The 21,271-nt window shown below is 38.7% G+C and overlaps 1 protein-coding gene across 4 annotated transcripts in view; it reads right to left on the bottom strand.

The window, feature by feature from the left end:
* Positions 1–21,271, bottom strand: part of scaper (S-phase cyclin A-associated protein in the ER) — a 321,703-nt gene that overhangs the window by 118,868 nt on the left and 181,564 nt on the right. For all 4 annotated transcript variants that reach the window (XM_072552951.1, XM_072552952.1, XM_072552954.1 and 1 more), the window contains one exon: positions 4,992–5,107. In XM_072552951.1, the coding sequence (XP_072409052.1) occupies positions 4,992–5,107 (116 nt within the window). The remainder of the gene's footprint in view (positions 1–4,991; positions 5,108–21,271) is intronic.

The raw sequence follows: 21,271 nt of genomic DNA, 5'->3' as shown, positions 1-21,271 counted from the left end.
CATTTTGGAAGAACAAATAAGAATGCGGAATACAGGGTTAATGGTAGGGTTCTTGGTCAGGTGGAGGAACAGAGGGATCTTGGGGTCTATGTACATAGATCTTTGAAGGTTGCCACTCAGGTGGATAGAGTTTGTAAGAAGGCCTATGGAGTATTATCGTTCATTAGCAGAGGGATTGAATTCAAGAGTCGTGAGGTGATGTTGAAGCTGTACAGGACTTTGGTTAGGCCACATTTGGAGTACTGTGTGCAGTTCTGGTCGCCTCACTTTAGGAAAGATGTGGAAGCTTTGGAGAGGGTGCAGAGAAGATTTACCAGGATGTTGCCTGGAATGGAGAATAGGTCGTACGAGGATAGGTTGAGAGTTCTCGGCCTTTTCTCGTTGGAACGGCGAAGGATGAGGGGTGACTTGATCGAGGTTTATAAGATGATCAGAGGAATAGATAGAGTAGACAGTCAGAAACTTTTTCCCCGGGTACAACAGAGTGTTACAAGGGGACATAAATTTAAGGTGAAGGGTGGAAGGTATAGGGGAGATGTCAGGGGTGGGTTCTTTACCCAGAGAGTGGTGGGGGCATGGAATGCGCTGCCCGAGGGAGTGGTAGAGTCAGATTCATTGGCGACCTTTAAGCGGCATTTGGATAGGTACATGGATGGGTGCTTAATCTAGGATAGAAGTTCGGCACAACATCGTGGGCCGAAGGGCCTGTTCTGTGCTGTATTGTTCTATGTTCTATGTTCTATGATGCAAACTTCAAAGAATTGTGTACGTGCACCCCGATGTTCCTCTGCCCTACAACACAACCGCAAGGCCCTACCATTGATTGTGTAAGCCCCTAAATGCAATACCTCTCATTTATCCAGATTGAACCCCATCTGTCATTTTTTCAGCCCATTGACCCATTTGATCAAGATCCCATTGTAATCTTAGAAAGTCTTCTTCATTGTCTACAATGCCATCAACTTGGTGCCGTCCACAAACTTACTAACCGTGTCTTCTATATTCTCATCCAAATCATTTATATAAATGACAAACAAAGGAGGACCCAGAACCGATGGCCGTGGAACACCACTGGTCACAGGCTTCTAGTCCAAAAACACCCTCCATGATTACTCTTTTTTCTGCCATTAAGCCAATTGGCAAGCTCACCCTGAATTCCATATGACCTAATTTTACTAATTAGTCCACCACGCACAACTTTGTCAAAAACTAATGAATTTAGTTGCAAGTGAGCAATATCTATTAATTTTTTTTTAAATAGAGAAGAACCTTAATTTATATCAAAACCTTAATTTATAGCAAAACCTTGCATGATTTCTATTAGATTGACAGCTAGAAAGGTGAACTGGGAATGGGCAATCAATTCTGGCCCAGCCAGAAACACCCATATCCCATGAGTGAATAAAATATGGTCATAAATCAGCCATTGTGTTACAGAATAGTGAAAAAGATTCAAAGGCTGAAATGCCCTGACTGGATTTGATCTTTTTGTTTCAACATTAACATGGAAATGGTTTTGAAACAAAGTGTACCAAAGCACCCATTGCAAACCTCTTGAAGGATGGTGGCAGTTGGTAATGAATTTGCCATCCAGCTGATGCAAATGGGAATGATTATTGTTGCTCCATTGGTGACGGGAGAACAGGACCAAAGCTCAGTAGTAGCAGTGTGCATTATCTATAAGATGCACTGCAGAAATTGACCAAACATCCTCAAAGAGCACTTTCCAGACCCATGACCACCTCCATCTAGAGACACAAGAGCAGCAGATATACAGGGAGCTCAGAAGTTTTCCTCCAAGCCACTCACCATCCTGACTTGGAAATATATCTCTATTCCTTCGGTTGTTGGGTCACAATCTTGGAATTTCCACCTTACTGGCAATTTGGGTCAGCTCACAGCAGGTAGACTACAGCAGATCAAGAAGGCAGCTCAACGGCAACTTGGATGGGTAACAAACGCAGGCCAGCCAGAAACACCTACATCCCACAAATGAATACGGAAAAAAAACTAGGCCTTCTCATTCATTGTTGGTGCTGCACTCTTTTGAACATTGCACTTCAAAAGCTGAATTCTCCCTTTTTGATTTTCATTCTAATAGAATGTGGTTACTTCAGGTTATATGCCAACAGACAATCTATATGTAACAAAGGTCCCTCCAATGCCTGCTGCACAGACATAAACCAAATAAAAACCTGTATACTCTCAACATCTAGTCTGTTTAGCAGAGTAGCTGCCAAAGTATCCATGGAGAACAGACAGCAAAGTGGATCATGTAACTCCCTTAATAAAATACAAATCTGATTAAATGCAGGATTTGTTGGTAAATTGGGAATTTCCCAACTGTTGTAGAGTCATTGAACAGGAATACTGAATACCACACTTGAATTAATAAGCTTTATAACATTTGTCATGATTCAGGAGCCTTTAGCTTCAACAGAAGCATTAAAGGATTATGATGGGGTGGGTCATGGCTTGCTATTTGTTACTGTTAACTAAATCAAATTCTCAGGAAGCTAAATTTTTCAGAACAGAGTGATTTGTTTTTAAAAACCAGATCATAAAATGCAACAAAACCAAAAACAATTTCTCTGCCTTCTGTGAAATGAGGAATACAGTGGCAAAATTTAAAGCATTTCAAAAGTGTTTATTATTTGGCATTAAGCACCAAAAGGGTTAAAAGTATAATTTTTCTTTGCAAAGCTTTGTCCATTCAGCAACTGTATAAACTTTAAAGATTGAAGAAGCTATTTTTCTCAATCCCTCTCTGATGGGACACAACAAACCTTTTGAAGTTCAGTTCTATAACACAAGAATCCAAGCCAGGAATCCAATTTTAGGAAGGCTTTATACCTACTAATTATATAAAATAAACCACCATGAGTCAGTCAGTGAAAATAAAGATTTCACTGTATGTTAAACTCTTATGATAATTCCAAACTGTAGCTGGAATGCAGAACTCCATGGCTGAGTGATACATTATGCCTCTGAACAAAGGCTAGGGTTTGAAGTCCAAGAATGGAAGCTAGAAGACAAGGATTTTGTTATATTAGTGTGTATGATTGGAAACAAATGATTTAAAAGTGTACCTGAGAGAGTTTGCCAGTCAGGCAAATGCTGGAAGTGAAAAAGTAAAAATGAAAAATGATGGAAATGCACACTGATCTTGTTAGCATCTCAAAACCAATGGGGAAGATCAACAAACCTTAAACGATCTTTTTTCCTTTAGATGCTATTAGACCCACCTCAGAAATGTCCAATGGAATGAATGCATATAAACTATAAACAGGCGGGGCTGTTCAAATCCACTCTATTAAGCTGCAATTCAATTCTCCCAGCTTAGTCATTTTAAACATGTTCACAGTTTGTCTTGCTTACCCTGTTTTGTTCCAGGCAATCAGCACTCATTGCCTGAAGATGCTCATTCTTACATCTCTTCAGAGAGCATTTCTCATGGGTTTTGTTTACAAATACGCCCATTGTTTAAGTGATGGAGAATAAAACTCTATTTTACTTGGTCAAGAAACAAACTTGGGTGAACAAACAAATTTGTAACAAACAAATGCTGGGATAATTTTTCGACCAATTTCTCCTTACAGTCATTGGGAATTTAGTTCATTATTAGCTGAGAGCACAAATTCATTTACGAATGGCTAACATCTGCCTGCATCCAATCACACAGATAATGCAACATTATGATAAACAAATTTGAATTACTTATTTAGAATTATTTTTGAAATCCATGTGACAATTTTATTTTTGTGTAAAATGATTGTTGTGCAAACAGCAAATACAACTGTACATGGTTTCAAAACAGCAAACCAATTGCTTCATAACAGCAGTATCAGACAAAATCTCAAGTCACAAAGACACATTAGGCCAGGTGACCAAAAGCTTGGTCAAAGTGTAGGGTTTAAGAAAAGTAACAAAGGAGGAGAAATAGAGAGATGTGCATGTGGAGGGAGAGAATTCCATAGACAAGGGCTCATGCAGTTGAAAGTAAGGTTACCAACAGTTGAGAGAAGGAAATCAGGGATCCAGATGAAACTAGAATTGGAGAAAAAATACTATTCAACTGCACAACTAGTTATAAAAAAGAACATGGTGAGATCATGGAGAGATTTCAACACAAAGGTATCAATGACAATAATAATTAACAATAATAAAGCTTGTGCAGGAAGACAAAGGGATGAATATTAATTTGGGCTGATACAGCTCTACATATTTGAATTGAAATAATGATTGGACATTGGCACAGGATGCTAGTGTGCCTACCTGTTAAACTGCACAACTGCAGCTTTGTACCATCTACTGTTGATATGCCAAGTTCCTAATGACACAGGAATCAGAGGAAAGCGATGAGATATTTCTGAATTTTCTATAGTGGAATGAACAACTCAAAATTCAACATCTTTAATGTACCCAGAAGCAGGACTGAGAGTGTTCAGCACAAAAAATTAATGAAACAATGATGCACGGGGTAAGAAAATCTAATCCATTTGTTCTTTAAGACATTAAGCAGCACACTAATTTCAGGTTCAGGATTGATTGCAAGTGTGAAAGTCTCCTTGTCGTGTTACATAACAAAAAGGCAGTAAAAGAAAATAACATGCATTTATGAGTGCCTCAAGTTCCTGGGATGTTTCAAAATTTTTTCCCATGTAATATATTACACTTTCACATGAAGATATTTTTATTCAGGCAAACCCAGCAGTCAAATTGCACACAACAGGTCTAATAAACAGTGAATGAGGTGATAAACTATTTAATCTGTTGATTGAGGGAAGAACTTTGATTAGGATAATGGGATAGCTTCCTACTCTTCTGTGAATGGCATGAAGGGATTTTTCACATCAGTCTCCAGATTCAGTCTTCATTCAACAATTCATACAAAGGTGATACCCCAATCCCCTGTTTGTTTATACCCAGAAGCAGACAATCAATGTAGAAAGACTCGTTTTGAAAAGCAAGCTTTAGAGCAAGGTACTAACTTGACTGGAATCCGAGGAGAAATATTAGGGCTGGAAACTGTATTCACAATTTGAAGGATTTGCTCAAGAGCAGTTAGACCTCCACCAACTTGGAATCCGATTTGATCTGCATTATTCTGCAATAGAAGGAAAAGGAACATTAGTCAGAAACCTCACATTGTCATGTACTCAAGCTCCACTCACTAAGCCTCTTCCCTTTCTAACGAGATTTATATGACAAATGATCGACAAGAAGACCAAGAGTCCTGCTGAAAGAAGGAGCTGAGTTATTCACAAAGACAATTACACTCCCACACTAGCCATTCTGAATTTCTTGTCCTTTTATTTGCAGAACAGCACAAACAGCACAAATTTGAAGTCTTTTTGACTTTATTATGATATGTAGAACATTGTCGGTGAATCAAAACGTTTGTGCATTAAATGTGACCATTAGGTCACCTATTGCTCAAAGTACAGTCTGATAATGTTCACCTATTGACCTGGAAGTAGATCTGCCACAGATTTTCCTGTCTGTAAGTAGTAAAGATCCTGCATGAAATAGGTTTGTGTTTACCAAACTGTCACGAAATGTCCACAGGAGAAATATATCTAAGTGATTATTAGTACTAATTTAATAACAAGACTTCAGGCATAAGAAAAGTGAAATAATGTAACTGTTCAACAAACAAATAATGTATATGGTTAGACCAATGTGACATGTTATATTACAACTAATTAGTGCAACATAGTTGGCTAAGTCTCTATTGCCATGTTTATTAACACAACTGTTTTTCATGAATTCAAAATTTATGGAAATAAAATTGGAATTGTGTGCCTTTGAAGAGGAAGTGCATTACTAACTAATAAGAACAGGGCCTCGGCTTCAGATCAACACCACATTCCTTTTGGCATATGGTTTAATTTTTACAAGGTGAAACATGTTATATCTTTTGTTGATTTATTGTTCTTTGTTATAACATTCTAGGTTATAATTCTCGGGACTGTAGAATGAGTGGCAAGAAACTCTTAGCTGGCACGTGTTACATAGAAAACACCATAATCAAAGAGATACGTGGTTTTCAAAGCTGATGATTAATTTACGACTACAATCCAGAACTCAGCAAATAAATTATTTTGAAAGTTGTGAGTAATGTGTATCCAGTCTGTACACATCCTACTTAAGCTTGAGAGGCACTATACTTGAAGAAGCGAGCTATTCAGAAAGCCGAGTGACTGAAGTCAAGTGAGGTCAGGAAAACATCTGTAAGGTTGACAATGAACTAACATGATGATTGACACATATTGGTGAGGGATTGATTTAATTTGATTTATTACTGTTACATGTACCTAGACACAGTGAAAAGTTTTGTTTTGCATTCAGTACAGGCAGTTCAATACTATACAAAGTGCATTAGGGTAATAGAGAGAAGAATACAATGCTGTGGCTGTAGAAAAAGTGCACAAACAGCAAGATCAACATTAAATTTGAAAGGTCCATTCAGTGGGCAAGCAACTTTCTTGAATCTGCTGCTATGGTATGCCAGCCAAACACAACCAACTGACCTTAGTGCCCTGTCCTTCTATTTATTTTTCTGTTTGCTACTAAACCAAGTGTAATGTTTTCAAAATCATGATATTACTGAAACTTTGTTACAGCTGCCATTCACCATTTGTACCAGTACCAACTTAGAATTGAAAATCAATTTAGAACAAAAAGCACGGATGAAATGCTTCACTTTCACATATTGCACATTATCGTGGAGCATGCAATAAACAGTTAATTGTGCTGTTGCACTTTAATAGCTCAGCTATAAAATAGTCACTTCAGGTTTATCATTCTTAAAACAAGCCACCTTCAAAAAGCAACAACAGCAGTTCTAGGTCTACTCTGCCAGATGCACTACTGGGTGCTCTTGGCATCTTGAGATGGCAGATCACCAGCTGCTACACATCTAGGAGTACAGGGCAGACAAAATGTGCACAGCTTTATGAAAGCAGTGAGGCAAGAAGGTGCATCAAACAGAAAAGCAGTAGTTGCAACATAAAAATAGGCCATTTATCCCAACTAATATACATTTTCCTCTTTATATATAAAATAATTTCAAACATATTTATGCATTTCATTTTCAAACTCCCTTAACTGCTATTCTTTCATCCCCTCAAGTAAAATTCCACAGGCAAAACACTTCTCGTCTTTTGTTCTAAATCTCAAATTTAATCTTGTAACCATGGCCCATTGTTCTGGGCCACTCAAATATTGGAAATAGCTTTAAGATGCTTTTATGTTATAAAAAGGCAGCTGATGACACTTTTTCAGTTTTCCCAAGGGCCAATTTATGTTGGCCCAGAGGCAGAAGAATCCACTTTATGACTGGAATTGTCATGGGAATCACTGCCTTAAACTTCCGGATGTAGCTGATGGAGATTAGCAGAAAATGGAAGCATCAAAAAGAGTAAGTGGCATAAAGATGCTAGTATTGTACATTTCCCTTAAAATGGCAATGGTAAAATGCTTGCATATGGAGGTATCACTGACCTGGTTTTTAGACTGGACAGTTTAGTTTCGAGTGCCCTGTTAGGCCATTATTCAGTATTATTTAGGACAGGGCTGCCCAAAATATGGTTCAGAATCTAAAATGGGATGTGAGCTAAAGGTTTGGGGACCTGAGCTCCAAGCAGCAATGGGAGAGCAAAAAGGGGACATGAAGTAGCTTTGACAAATAGGGTTAAGGAGAATTCAGAGAGATTCTACAAATACATTAAAGTCAAAAGAGTAATAAGGGAGAAAATAGAGCCCCTTAAAGATCAACGAGATGTCAATGCATGGAACTAAAAGAGATGGCTGAAATACTAAACGAATATTTCGTATCAGTGTTTATTGTGAAGAAGGACTTGGAAGCTAGGGAATTTGGGGAAATAAATAGTGATGTCTTGAAAAGGGTCCACATTACAGAACAGGAGGCCTCAAAATGCATAAAGGTATATAAATCCCAGGATCTGACAGGCATAACTCCAAACTTTGTGGGAAGCTAGGGAACAGATTGCTGGGCCCCTTGTTTGCATCAACAACAACCGGCACGCTGGCTCAGTGGTTAGTAGGGTCCCAGGTTCAATTCCAGCCTCGGGCGACTGTGTGGAGTTTGCATGTTCTCCCCGTGTCTGCATGGGATTCCTCCGGGTGTTCCGGTTTCCTCCCACAGTCCAAAGATGTGCAGGTCAGGTGAATTGGCCATGCTAAATTGCCCATAGAGTTAGGTGCATTAGTCAGAGGGAAGTGGGTCTGGGTGGGTTACTCTTTGGAGAGTCCGTGTGGACTGGTTGGGCCGAAGGGCCTGTTCCCACGCTGTAGGTAATCTAATCTCCAAAACCACCATGGGTAAGGTACCAGAAGACTGGAGGGTGGCGAATGTGTTGGCATGAATTAAGAAAGGTGGTATGGAAAAGCTAGGGAACTGCAGAAGGTTATCTGAGTGCAATGGGACCTTGATCAGATGGAACAATGGGTTGAGGAGTGGCAAGTAGAGTTTAATTTAGATAAATGTGAAGTGTTACATTTTGGGCGGGAAAATGTGGGCAGGACTTATACAGTTAATGACAGGGCACTGGGGAGATGTTACCAAACAAAGAGATCTTGGTTGCAGATTCATAGTTCCTTGAAAGTGAAGTGGCAGGTAAACAGGGTGGTGAAGAAAGCCTTTTGTATGCTTGCCTCCATTGATTAGTGCATTGAGTAAATGAGTTGGGAGGTCATGTTGCAACTGTACAGGATATTGATGAAACTTTTAGGTAATATGTTGTGAAACTTGAAAGGGTTCAGAAAAGATTTGCCTGGATTGGAGGGTTTGAACAGTAGGGAGAGGCTGAATTGGCTAGGGATTTTTCCCTAGAGGGTCAGAGGCTGAGGGGTGACCCTTACAGAAATTTATAAAATTATGAAGGGCATGCAAGAGGGTGAATAGCCAAGGCCTTTTTCCCAGGGCATGAGAGCACAAACCTAGAGGGGATAGGGTTTAAGGTAATTGAGGAACGACTTAAAGGAGACCCAAGGAGCAAATTTTTCATGCAGAGGTTGGTGGAGGGAGGTGCATGTATGGAACAGGTTGTCAGCAGATGTGGTGGAGGCTGGTACAATTATAACATGTATAAGGCATCTGGATGGGTACATAAATAGGAAGGGTTTAGAGAAATATTGGCCAAATGGTAGCAAATGGGACTAGATCAGTTTAGGGCATCTCGTTGGCTCAAGAGGAGTTGGACCAAAGGGTCTGCTTCTGTGCCGTATAACTCTATGACTGCCACGGATCTCTGTCCTTCTCTCCTCCTCCACCTCCCACCCAAGCTCTCTCAGATATTCTGTCCAATGGGGTCACAGAAGGAAAAGGTTTGGGAAGCAAATTAAAGCATTCAGCCAAACTCGTCCTTGCCAGAACATGTAAATGTAAAATATTTGAACACAACATAAGGACACATGACACCAAATTTAGATTTGTAAATTTAGATTTTTGCCTTTTTATCTCCAGCTTTATATTGTGGGTTTATTCATGATCAAGATTCCTCAGCTTTTTAATTCAGCTCCATGAACAAGTTGAATACAGTTAATTGTTCCTTCCACTGTCAATCCTCAGTTTTAATTTCCCACCTTTGGCAGTCTCACATTCAGCTACTGGAGCACTAAGCTCTGGGATGCTCTCCCTAAATCTGTCTGTTTCTCCACCCACTTCTCTTTGTTCTTTTAACAAGTTCCTTAAAACTTATTTCCTTAACAGAGAAATTTGCCCTAATATCCCCTCAGTGTGCCTGAATCAAACTTTCATCGATTACAGTCCTGTGAAATGCATCAAGACATTTTGTGTGAAAGGTGTTATGCAAATGCAAGTTGAAGTTGTTCCACTCGGGTGCAATGCTGGATGTCAAGTCTCAAGATAACAAAAAAAAGATGAAAAAAATAAATAAGTAAATTAGAATAAATGAGCCAAGTTGACACTCACTCAAATTGAAAATAAACTGAACATAATGACAGACAGGATGGAAAAGATTTACACGCTGTAATCCCTTCTGCAGACTTAGGGAACTGTTAGAATTGCGCAAGTGCATTTTTTTTGCAGGTTTGCAGTGTTTTCTTTGTAACCAAGCCAGCAGGAGGTGCATGAGCATCAAGTGGAACTCCTCTTTGTGTGGAAACTTTTGGGCCTCTATACTCTGACACTTAAGTGATCAGACAGATGAAGTTGGGGGTGGGGGGTGGGGGGGTGGTCACAACACAGGTGAAACTGCAGCCACAAGGGTGCATCCTACAGTATGCCCATGGTACACAGAATTGGAGCTGTTTCAAATGATTGGAATGAGGTAATTTCAATGAAACTGAAACTTGAAAAACATCGTGAGAGTAAGTATCAAAGAGAACATTTTTGAGGAATTGCTAAGGTAAAACATATGAACACTTTTGCTATTTTAGCAAAACTGCCATTTTCATTTTGGTTTCTCAGGTGGGCTCACGCTTGATGTTCAATTACAGTCCAACTTTATTTTTACATCAGTCTCCTTATTGTGTTTGGCATCATTTCTAACTCCAAGAGACAACAGAATCCATCGGGCATTGACTGAGTCAAGAATGATCATCTCAGAATCAGTTTTCATTTAGAAAATGATTGATACATCATGTTTAAATATTCCGACAAAACAAACAAAAACAGACATTATAGGCATGTTATTAAATCCTGGCAATCATTGAATATTAGAAAGGCTAATTTAATATTTCAGATATCTTAACTCAAGAGACTCAAATTATACAGACGAATGCATTTACTGCCTGGAAAGGTGGTAAAAGTACGTTAAATAATAACTTTCAAAAAATAATTGGGGAGTGAAATTGCAGGATTGTGGAAAAAGAAGCAAAAAATGGGGGCCAACTGCTAACTCATTTTAAGAGCTGGCATAGTTATGATGAGTTGTAGGGTCTCCTTATGTTCTATATAATTCCATGATTCTACAATACTGCCATCTCCTGATCAAAAGAACAGATTTTACTCACATTCAACTATTTACAACTTCCCCTGTTACAGACTAGTAAAGGTAATGCTCTCTAATGATCTCAGCAGAGTGGTTTACACTAATTCATTTGAATAAAAACTCCATTTCAATATGAATACCTCAACATAAGGTTTACTAAATTATACAAGAAAATGGAATGTTAGCTATTGAAGATGTTGTTTTGGTTTGTTAGTCACGGCTATACTGACATGAAAGAGAATTTATATTTTTGGCCTAACCTCTAGCTTGGAAAATTGAGCTACCTTTCACAAGTAGCTGAAACTGCATAGCAAAATGCAACACCTTTTTGACCCAACCTATCTTGTGCTACAGTAATAGGTTTTATATTGGAGAGAAGCATCTTTCTCCCCATGGAAAGTAGTTAAGTATGAACAATTGTTTTTAAAAACTGATTTGAGGAAATATGTGACATATTAAAATATGGTGCTACATATCAGGAAATGTTTCACTGTAATGAGAAACTGAGATGAGATTAAGGTCTGGAAAGCATCCTCGTTTTATTCATACTTTTGAAAAAGTCACACTTTGGTTGTACATGTGCAAACTTTAAGCTGTCAAAATTTCCTTTCTGAAAACAGGTAGGGGTTTTTGCAAGGTTTGTAGCTCAAGTTGAGGTTTAGGGTGTAGGTTTGCTCGCTGAGCTGTAGGTTTGATATCCAGACGTTTCATTACCTGGCTAGGTAACATCATCAGTGGCGACCTCCAAGTGAAGCGAAGCTGTTGTCTCCTGCTTTCTATTTATATGTTGGTCCTGGATGGGGTTCCTGGGGTTTGTGGTGATGTCATTTCTTGTTCGTTTTCTGAGGGGTTGTTAGATGGTATCTAGATCAATGTGTCCCACCATTTCGACTGGGACAACACATCTATCCTGGGACAGGCTAAGCAAAGACATGCCAGAGAATTCCTACAGGCCTGGCACTCCAACCACAAGCAGGAGACAACAGCTTCGCTTCACTTGGAGGTCGCCACTGATGATGTTACCTAGCCAGGTAATGAAACGTCTGGATATCAAACCTACAGCTCAGCGAGCAAACCTACACCCTAAACAGGTAAGGGTTTTGAGCACAATGCTTTGTGATGGAAAGCAAGCGGAGGTCTGTGATCTCAGGCTGATGGGAAACAAGGTGGATGAAGGGTTATTACATCTAACAGTATTTCAGAGCTTACGGAGGATGGGAGGCCAGGGTCAAGTAGTTAAATCTGAAGGTGACAAAGGTTTCTTTAGCAGAGAATGTATGACAGGGGCAGGCAACATTACAAAGGTGGCAGCTGAAATCTTGCTAAGTGACTGGAGGAGAAGCTTAAAGCTCACCAAAGTTTTTGCAAGTTATTTGGTCTCAGGATCTGGATGACATTTGAAAAGCCTTGTTCGATGTCAAATGTTAGCTGCCCTGAGGTTGGGCTTCTCAACTGCAGTTATGCTGATGGTGTTCATAGGAACAAGAGCAGCCCATGTTAAAACATTTCAAGATATTGACCCTGTAACAACAAAGCAATGATAATATACATCCACGTCAGGATAGTTTGAGAGTTGAAGAGGAACTTGTTGCTGTAGTTGTGATAATTCTTTTCTTGCCCCTTGTAATGACAAACTTTCAATAGTAATAAAGTGCTGTCAAAGTGAGGCTGAGAGTCATCCAGATTGAAAGTGAGAAAGTCGACAGTAGAGATGGGGCTGGAATCATGTGGTGGGAGGTCAGTGCTAAACTGGAGGAAGCTGCAACTTATTCAGGACCACACCATGAAACAGAGAGAAAAATATTGAAGATATTTAGAAATAGATGCATGAACATTAAAAAATATAAAGGAGTTACATAAATATTGAGAAACTGAAAAAAAGGAGAATAAAAAGACAGAAAGAGAAGACAGATCAGCAAGACTTAAAGCTTTCTAGTCATGGCCATACTCACACGAAGGAGAGTTTACGTTTTTTTGCCTAACCACTAGCTTGAAAAAGTGAGCTTGTCAGTATTTAAAACTGCACAGCAAAAACAATTGTTCACACTTACTTTTCTCCCCATGGAAAAACGTTACTTCTCTGCAAGATAAAATCTATTATTGCAGTACTAGGTAGGTTGGGTGCATTTTGCTATGCAGTTTTAAATATTCATGAAAGGTAGCTCAATTTTCCAAAGTTTTGACAGACAAAGGGCTTTGAGAGCATGACAAATGTGGGAGCTTCATCTGCACAGTTTCAAATGGGAGCCTAGTCATAAAATATGACAAACACCAATGACCTCGAAACTTGAGGCAAGGAGTCTGTCTTCAAAGAGGAATCTCTGGCATTTCCCTCAGAATTGAAGGACACAGAGGGTCAGATATTGCTGAAGAGGGAGTAGAGAGAGGAGTGAGATTACCTTCAGTGAAACAAAGGAAATATGGGAGAGAGGTGATAAAGGGAAATAGGGCAAAGGGGAAACAAAGATAGAGATACTAAGAACGTCTGATGGGAGTCCAGTAAAAAGTCACCTCTCTTCAACAAAGTAGAGGATTTTTGGAGGAGAATAATTAATAGACAGCTTAAAGTAATGAAACTGGAGCAATCACAATCAGCGGTGGGGAGGGGGGTAGACAGTCAAGACTTGAATAATCAAAATGAAGTTGGCACTTCCTCAAACCCATTTTCAAATTTCAGTTGCTGAAAATTCCCAGAGAGGAAACATATCTAAAAAGAGTAAAATCAAAACAAACACAGCTGCCAAGCAGCAAGGTTATAATAATGAGGTTTCTACCACTCCTTCAATCCTTCCAAAAATGCCAACCTACCTATTAGTAGACAGGTAGGCTGCAAGAGTGAGTTGCAAAACAATTTTGGATCCCTCCCATTACACCATTCTAACAGCCTACTAAAACGGATTACAGGCTCAACTTCAATAATGCATTTCAACTACAGGCCAGCAAAAATGGCACCTTTAGCCTGAATTACATAGCCTGAGAATCATATCCAATTATTAGCTAAAGTAACTATTACACAATCCAATTAAAGGGAAAACAGCTGTTAATCTTCAGTGGGCCACCATATATTAGTGGCTTTGTTGGCCAGACTGGCTTTGTACTGGCTTCCACTTATAGACTGCAATTCTGTCACTGTGAGCTGTTGGGTGGTATTTGCACGACTTGCAGAAACAGGGAACATATGAAGAACAATCAGTTCAATGTCCATTAGGACATCTATTAGCATTGAATTTCAGAGTGTACAGCATCTCCGACACCTATATAATTACTATTTATGGTATCATCCAGTTTAGCATGACAAACTGCATGCAGAGTTATGATAAGGCTTGAAGAAAAGACTTTATTCCCACTAAATTTGGGGTAATTAAAAACAGCTATGCAGCTACCTTGATGCTTTAGTGTAAGTATTTTAGCTAGTTCCTGTAACCTGCTGCAGACAAAGTCGTGCTCATCTATCAGTACTATTGGTGGGGTGAAAAAGGAGGTGAGGTTAATTTTTATTTGCCCCATTTGGACAGATAATTCAAACTTTTGAAAAACGTAGCCAATTAAAATCTTGTTATATTAAAGATGAGTACCTGTAAAACTCATTATGCAGCTGACAATGTAACTCAAGTGTGCTGGCTTTTTAATACACAGGAAGCAGTCTGAGAACATTCTCCAAAACTTCTGGCTTAGCCAAAAAAAAGTGTCATTATTCTCATTGGTATCTTGCTTTATATCAATTCGTTGGAATATAATAATAACACACAAGCTTGTAATGGAACAGGAGCCAACAAAACTTCATTCTGCCATTTTCAAGGAACTATGAACCTCCACCCCTAAGTCCATTTGTTCAACAACACTCCCTCGAGCCCAACATTAACTATTTCTGTTCTGCCCTGCTTTGCCTTACCAAAATCTAAATTAAACTCATTCTGTCACTTCTTGGATCATTGGCCCATCTGATTAAGATTATGTTGTTCTTTTACATAACCTTCTTCACAGTCCACTACACCACCAATTTTGGTGTCATCCACAAATTTACTAACCATACCTCCTATATTCTCATCCAAATTGTTGATATAAATGACATACAACAGTGGACCCAGAACTGACTCTTGCGGCAGGCCTTCGAACTAATAACGCTCTACTACCACCCTCTGACTTCTACCATCAAGCCAATTTTGTATACATTTGGCTGTGTCTCCCTGGATCCCAAGTGATCTAACCTTACTATCAGTGAGTTTGAGAAGATTTGTAGCTCAGGTTGAGGTTTTGGATGTAGGTTTGCTCGCTGAGCTGAAAGGTTCATTTCCAGACGTTTTGTTACCTTACCAGGTGACATCTTCAGTGGACGTCATGTGAAGCAATGCTGAAAATTCCTGCTTTCTATTTATATGTTTGGATTGGTGATTTCATTTCCTGTGGTGAAGTCACTTCCTGTTCCTTTTCTCAGGGGGTGGTAGATAGGGTCTAACTTGATGTGTTTATTGATAGAGTTCCGGTTGGAATGCCATGCTTCTAGGAATTCTCGTGCATGTCTTTGTTTGGCTTGTACTAGGATGGCTGTATTGTCCCAGTTGAAGTGGTGCCCTTCCTCATCCATATATGAGGATACTAGTGAGAGAGGGTCATGTCTTTTTGTGGCTAGTTGGTGCTCACGTATCCTGGTGATTTAGTTTTCTGTCTGTTTGTCCAATGTAGTGTTTGTTACAGTCCTTGCACGGTATTTTATAAATGATGTTAGTTTTGCTCATTGTCTGTATGAGAAAAAGATAGAGCATGCAAGTCTCGGTTAAGAAAAAGATTAACAGTGAGAGAAACATAACAAAGAATGAGAAAGGATATAATAAAGACAAGAATGGTGAAGAGGAGCGAGTTTTGAGAAGATCTGTAGCTCAGGTTGAGGTTCTGGATGTAAGTTTGCTCGCTGAGCTGGAAGGTTCGTTTTCAGAAGTTTCGTCACCCTACTAAGTAACATCTTCAACCGGAAGCTCACTGACTGTGCTACCTAATATGGTGACGAAACATCTGAAAATGAACTTCCAGCTCAGCGAGCAAACTTACATCCATGGTGAAGAGGAGATTGAAGGGAGGAAGGGTTGCTAATGCATACTAGAAATAGTTAAGTTAAGCAGGATTAATCTAAAACACTCCCATTCCTGGAGTTAACCAGGGAAAAAAAAATCCAGCAAGCTACACCATTTTCTAGACAAAACCTTTAGTGTAGTAGAGAATTACCTACACCTTATGTGGTTCATAAAATATGGGTAGCATCTGGACCAGAGGTTTGAACTCAATGAATTGTGTTTCTAATCAGCAACAACCGTTTTCAGAACTTGTTAGCAAATGCATGAAACAAAATGACAACTCATGCACTCAATAAAACAAACATTCATTGACTAGAATTTCTTTCTGCTTTGCCCTCCCTCATCTTATCTCCCGCAGCACCTACAAGGCTTAGACATAATCATTTAGCTTTGTATTGTGTCAACCAGTACCATGATATCCACTGCATCTGAAAACTGCATCCAAGCAAGAAGCAAAAGAACATCTGATCACTTAAGCAATTCAAAATAATTTTAATTTATGCACACTTCTATCTATAATAGGCAAAATGAACAATGCAAAAGTTACACATTCACCACTAGATAAAAACAACAAAACATGAAATTGGTTGTTGGTGATTCAGCTTTCAATGTAAGTTAACTTAAGTTAAGTTTACAATTTTGCCAGTGTGGTTGTGCAATTACAAACCCTGGGTCAATATAGACACTCATATGGGAAAACCACCCATAAAAATTGTGATCCCAACTTCCAGCAATTAGCCTTGGTAACCACAGCAAATTCACTGATACTTGCACTAAAACACAATGCAATCTAATAAAGGCAAACCTGTTGCATATAAAGCGGGATTTAGTGTACTCTATACTAAATAACTTTAAATAAGATGGATTGGTTCAGGGCAAATCTTACTGCAATATGCACCGTCTCTTTAATAAAAAGAAACAGTAAGAAGGTGTAATGTGCAATAAATAATCTGCTATAGAAACTCAAATAATCTATTTATCCTCACCAACATTCTGTCCTCTGGCAATACGACCAAAATTAGATTAACTATTCATTCATCATATTCTGTTTGTGCTTTTTGAAAGAGTTCTTGCCCAGATTTTTCTCTAAAGTCTATCAACTACAAACTTCTAAAACCCATTAAGTTCAATGGATCCACAGCCATATAGGTACATTTAACTTTATTCATGGATTGAGTGAGTGTCGTTGGCTTTGCCAGCATTCATTGTCAATCACTAATTGCCCAGAGATGGTGGTGGAGAACTGCTTTATTGAGCCACTGCAGTCCATGTGATATAGATATGTCCAGTGTTGATAGTAAAGGAATTCCAGGACCTTGATCTCGCAACATTGAAGGAATGGTGACATAGTTCTAAATCAGGATGGTGTGTCACATGGAAGAAAATTTTTAGTTGGTGATGCAACCATGCAGTTACTCCCTAGTCCTTCTGGGTGACAGAGGACACAGGTTGGAGGATCCTTGATAACTTTCTGCACTTACTGTCATGCAGCAATATTGCTTTTATTAGTTGTTAAAAGCAAGCAGCCCCATATACCAATATGTACACAGTTAAAATAAAACTAAAACAGATAAAAGCAGTGAAAGAACAGGTCTGGCATGCGTTTATGATGGAAACCACATATTTCTAGTCACAAAAATAACCAGAATTACAGATTCAACTGGGTACAGTTTTGGTGTGATATTGGCAGCTTGATGGCAGAACTGAAAACCACCTGCACAACTGGATTACAACCACAATGAATGTCAAAGGGTATTAAAAAGTTAGCAAGCTCAGTTGCTTTTCGGAAGTGCTGGAGTAATGGAAGATGCCAATATAGACTTTTTTCTGGGAAGTTCAGACAGTTCAGAGTTGTCTATAAAATTCCCATTAGTTAATTATGATGGCTGTAGGAAGGAGGGCAATGGCAACTTTGCCCAAAGTTTACTGCTGCAGGAGTTAGTCTGATAACTGAAATATATCAAGCATGTACAAGACCGCCAATTGTAGAAGTCAGCTCAGGCTGGTTAGGAAATTCAAATAAACTTACTTATCTACAGATTACAGACTGACCCTCTTACCTACGACTGGTCAATTGTTAAGGGAGGACACAATAAAAGGGAGAAAAGGAGACTTGTAAAACCTGATAACAACTACAAATTTCATAATTGGTCAAAGCCACATCGTTACATAGTAGTGTCTTCATTGCTAACACGTTCCATAATTATTATATTATTCCTTTTACAAAAGAAAACACCTTTATCAAAGAAAATTTGTATTTACACTATGATTTCATAGTTAATGAATCTTAAAACAGCCACTAATTTGCATACACCAAGGCTCTACAAATTGGACACGATGATGGGAAGCTAATCCAAATTTTGGTGATGCTGGCTTAGGGATAAATATCGAACAGTTCATGAGGAAACCCCCAAAATCAGACATTGAATTTATTCTATTGGCAGCACTCAGTCAGGAGAATGTAATTTCAAATGCCATTTCAAGATTTGAGTAAGTAGTTTAGGCTAATAGTCAAATTCAGTATTGAGAGAGTGCAACATTGTTGGGAATAGACACCAACTTAATATTTTGTTGAAGCAATGTCATTTTGTCTGTGCCAAAGAAAGTAAAAAATTCCATTCCATTAGATGAAGAGGGTAAGAAAGTCTCCTAACACCTTGGCCATCAGTCCCTCTTAACTAACATCACCAAAAACAAATAAGCTACTTATTGTTGTTCTACACACAATTGGTTGCTTTCTTTCCCTAAGTAATAGCAATTACACTTCAGGAAGTTTTTTTTGGAGATGTTTTGAATATCCAGAACTGTATAAATGCAACTTTTTTCTTTTTCACTGGTCAAAAGGATCTTTAATGTTCATTTCAACAGGATGATGGTACAATGATTCGACATTTCATTGAAATGGCTATTGCTTTGAACAATGTTATTCAGGTACTTCCATAGTTTCTATGTTTGTCTTATACTAGAGATGATTATATGTTAATTGTATAAACTTGTTTCCCTTTGATTTCCATTCTAGTCAGTTTGCTTGTTCTTTAATAACTACTTCTATTGATCAGATTAAAATACAGAAAAGAAACATTTTGGATCAACAGCAATCAAACAAGACTCAAAGCAACCATTAAGGAAGAACTTGTCACAACATGGAGTCGTTGAGCTGAACAGCATAGGTGCTTTTAAACAGGAGGGCAGATAATCACAAGGTGGAAAGGAAGAGATAGGAATTGGGATCTTGAACAGGGTAGCACCTGAAATTTTGGGGCCATTAAGGTCCCAAAAAAACTCCCTCTATTCTCAGCTCATTTCTCTCTTTCACCCTGCTTTCACAGCTCCTCTCATTCCCATCCCCAGTCTGATAGTTCTCATCAAGGTATCATGCAACTCTCAAATCTTGAAATGAGGTTACAGTGAGAGAAAAATTGGGAAGTGTAGTATTAGATATACCATTTATAACTGCACTAACTCTCTGTCAATCCGTAAGCCACTCACTACTATGTACCATCTTAGGTAACTCAGAGAAGTGCTCCTTCCCAAAGGGAAAACTTCTACACACTCCCTCTTTTATCAAGTGTCATAAGCTTAAGAACTGCAATTTTGTAGCATCAATGATGTAACATTTGTCCTTGGATTGGAAGGGCAAGCAGCCAACAATGAAGTGTGTAGCCCTGCAACTAATCTTTCCATTTGAGTGCGGTCATCCAACTTTTGTGCAAGGCAAATGGAGGTTTGTTACAACTGTTGACTTTTGGTTGAGAGACTTCCTGTTCTCACGAAGTTTACTATCAGTGTTGTATTAAGAAATTTAAAGTCTGACAAAATTACTCTACATGCAAAACTTACAAAATAACTAGATATGTCCCTTGCAAACTCAGTTGAAAGTCAACATTTTAATGCCTTGAATTTAATACTCGTCAATCTCTCTTAAGAGACCATTAATAAATTATGTGTTAGCTCATTGAAAATTAGAGTGCTGCACAACCTTAATTCATTAGTAAGACATCAAGCATCTCAACTCAATGTGTATAGGTCTGCCTTCACAAAGGTCAATAAATTAAGCTTCCTCTCGAGAGAATATGCACAGCAGCAGGTACGTTTCAGCGATACCAAATTTTGACGTGCATGAAACTTGGACAGTTTTAAAAAGAAATGTTGGATGATGTTCTATGAATAATGCATTCCAGGTGCCAAAAAGAAGAAGGCAGGTCAGTTACCAAAGCATGAAAATCACTGACCGTGCTAAACGCAAAGAAAATGTGGCAGCTTTCAAATCAAAGAGGATACCATCACAAAAAGTCATGTATTCAAATTGGATCAGAAGAACAGGCTCATGTTATCAAAACTGTGATTACTGTCAATGAGCCCCAGCAGTTCTCGCTAGCCTGATAGCACCAGATGTATGTCCACTGAACTTCCTGTTGAAGGAAGGTAGAAACTATATAGATCTTTAATGAATTAAGTGATCAATCAGGAGGAAGCAAAAACTTCAAAGAAAGTAGAAAGCAGGAATGACAATTTTCAAAGGATGAACAAAATTATCCAAACTCTAAAGGCCAAACTACTACCTGCTTCATCAGTATTTGTAAGTGCAGGCTGCGGCACCGAGGCATAAAAGATCCACAATTCAATCCTCGGCATCTGCTGTTAGCTCAGCTTAACCAACATAACACAGGTGGCTGGCACAAAGGTTACAAGAATTGGATTAAGGCCTTAAATGATTAAAAGAGGCATGTCCTGCTAAATAAGACACACAATTTGTGCTGGTAGTGCTTAAATGTGAATTTTGAATTACAGTTGCCAGTTAGCAATTCACCTGATGGTCACTGCACACTTTCACATTAAGGAATGGTTGAGATAGCAAAAGGATATTTCCGTCCTACACCTTCAGTTGCAATCCATCACGGGGGAGATAAGTCAAAGTTTAACTTGATTGATGAGCAATTTTAGCTTTTGAAGCATCCTCAGAACCTTTCAAACTACTGCCTTTGCAGAGCCATAAGAGTCGATTTAGCTGTACCAATCACAGATCATCCAAGTCAAAAGAGAAGGTTTTGCAGGAGAAAGAAGATTGTTGTTTGAGCACTTAGGGAGTTGAAAAAGAACTCAAGCGAATATTCTATATTGGTAATTTATTCACTTTACATTCCTGCACAGCACAAATGAGTTTAAATACAAACATTTTACATTTTCTACTAATCATAGGGTGAAATATTGGGGCAACGTAGT

The sequence above is a fragment of the Chiloscyllium punctatum genome, chromosome 33, assembly GCF_047496795.1.
Source record: "Chiloscyllium punctatum isolate Juve2018m chromosome 33, sChiPun1.3, whole genome shotgun sequence".
In the NCBI taxonomy this organism is placed as follows: Eukaryota; Metazoa; Chordata; class Chondrichthyes; order Orectolobiformes; family Hemiscylliidae; genus Chiloscyllium; species Chiloscyllium punctatum.
The sequence above is the reverse complement of the archived record's forward strand: the minus strand, read 5'-3'. Positions and strand labels throughout refer to the sequence as shown.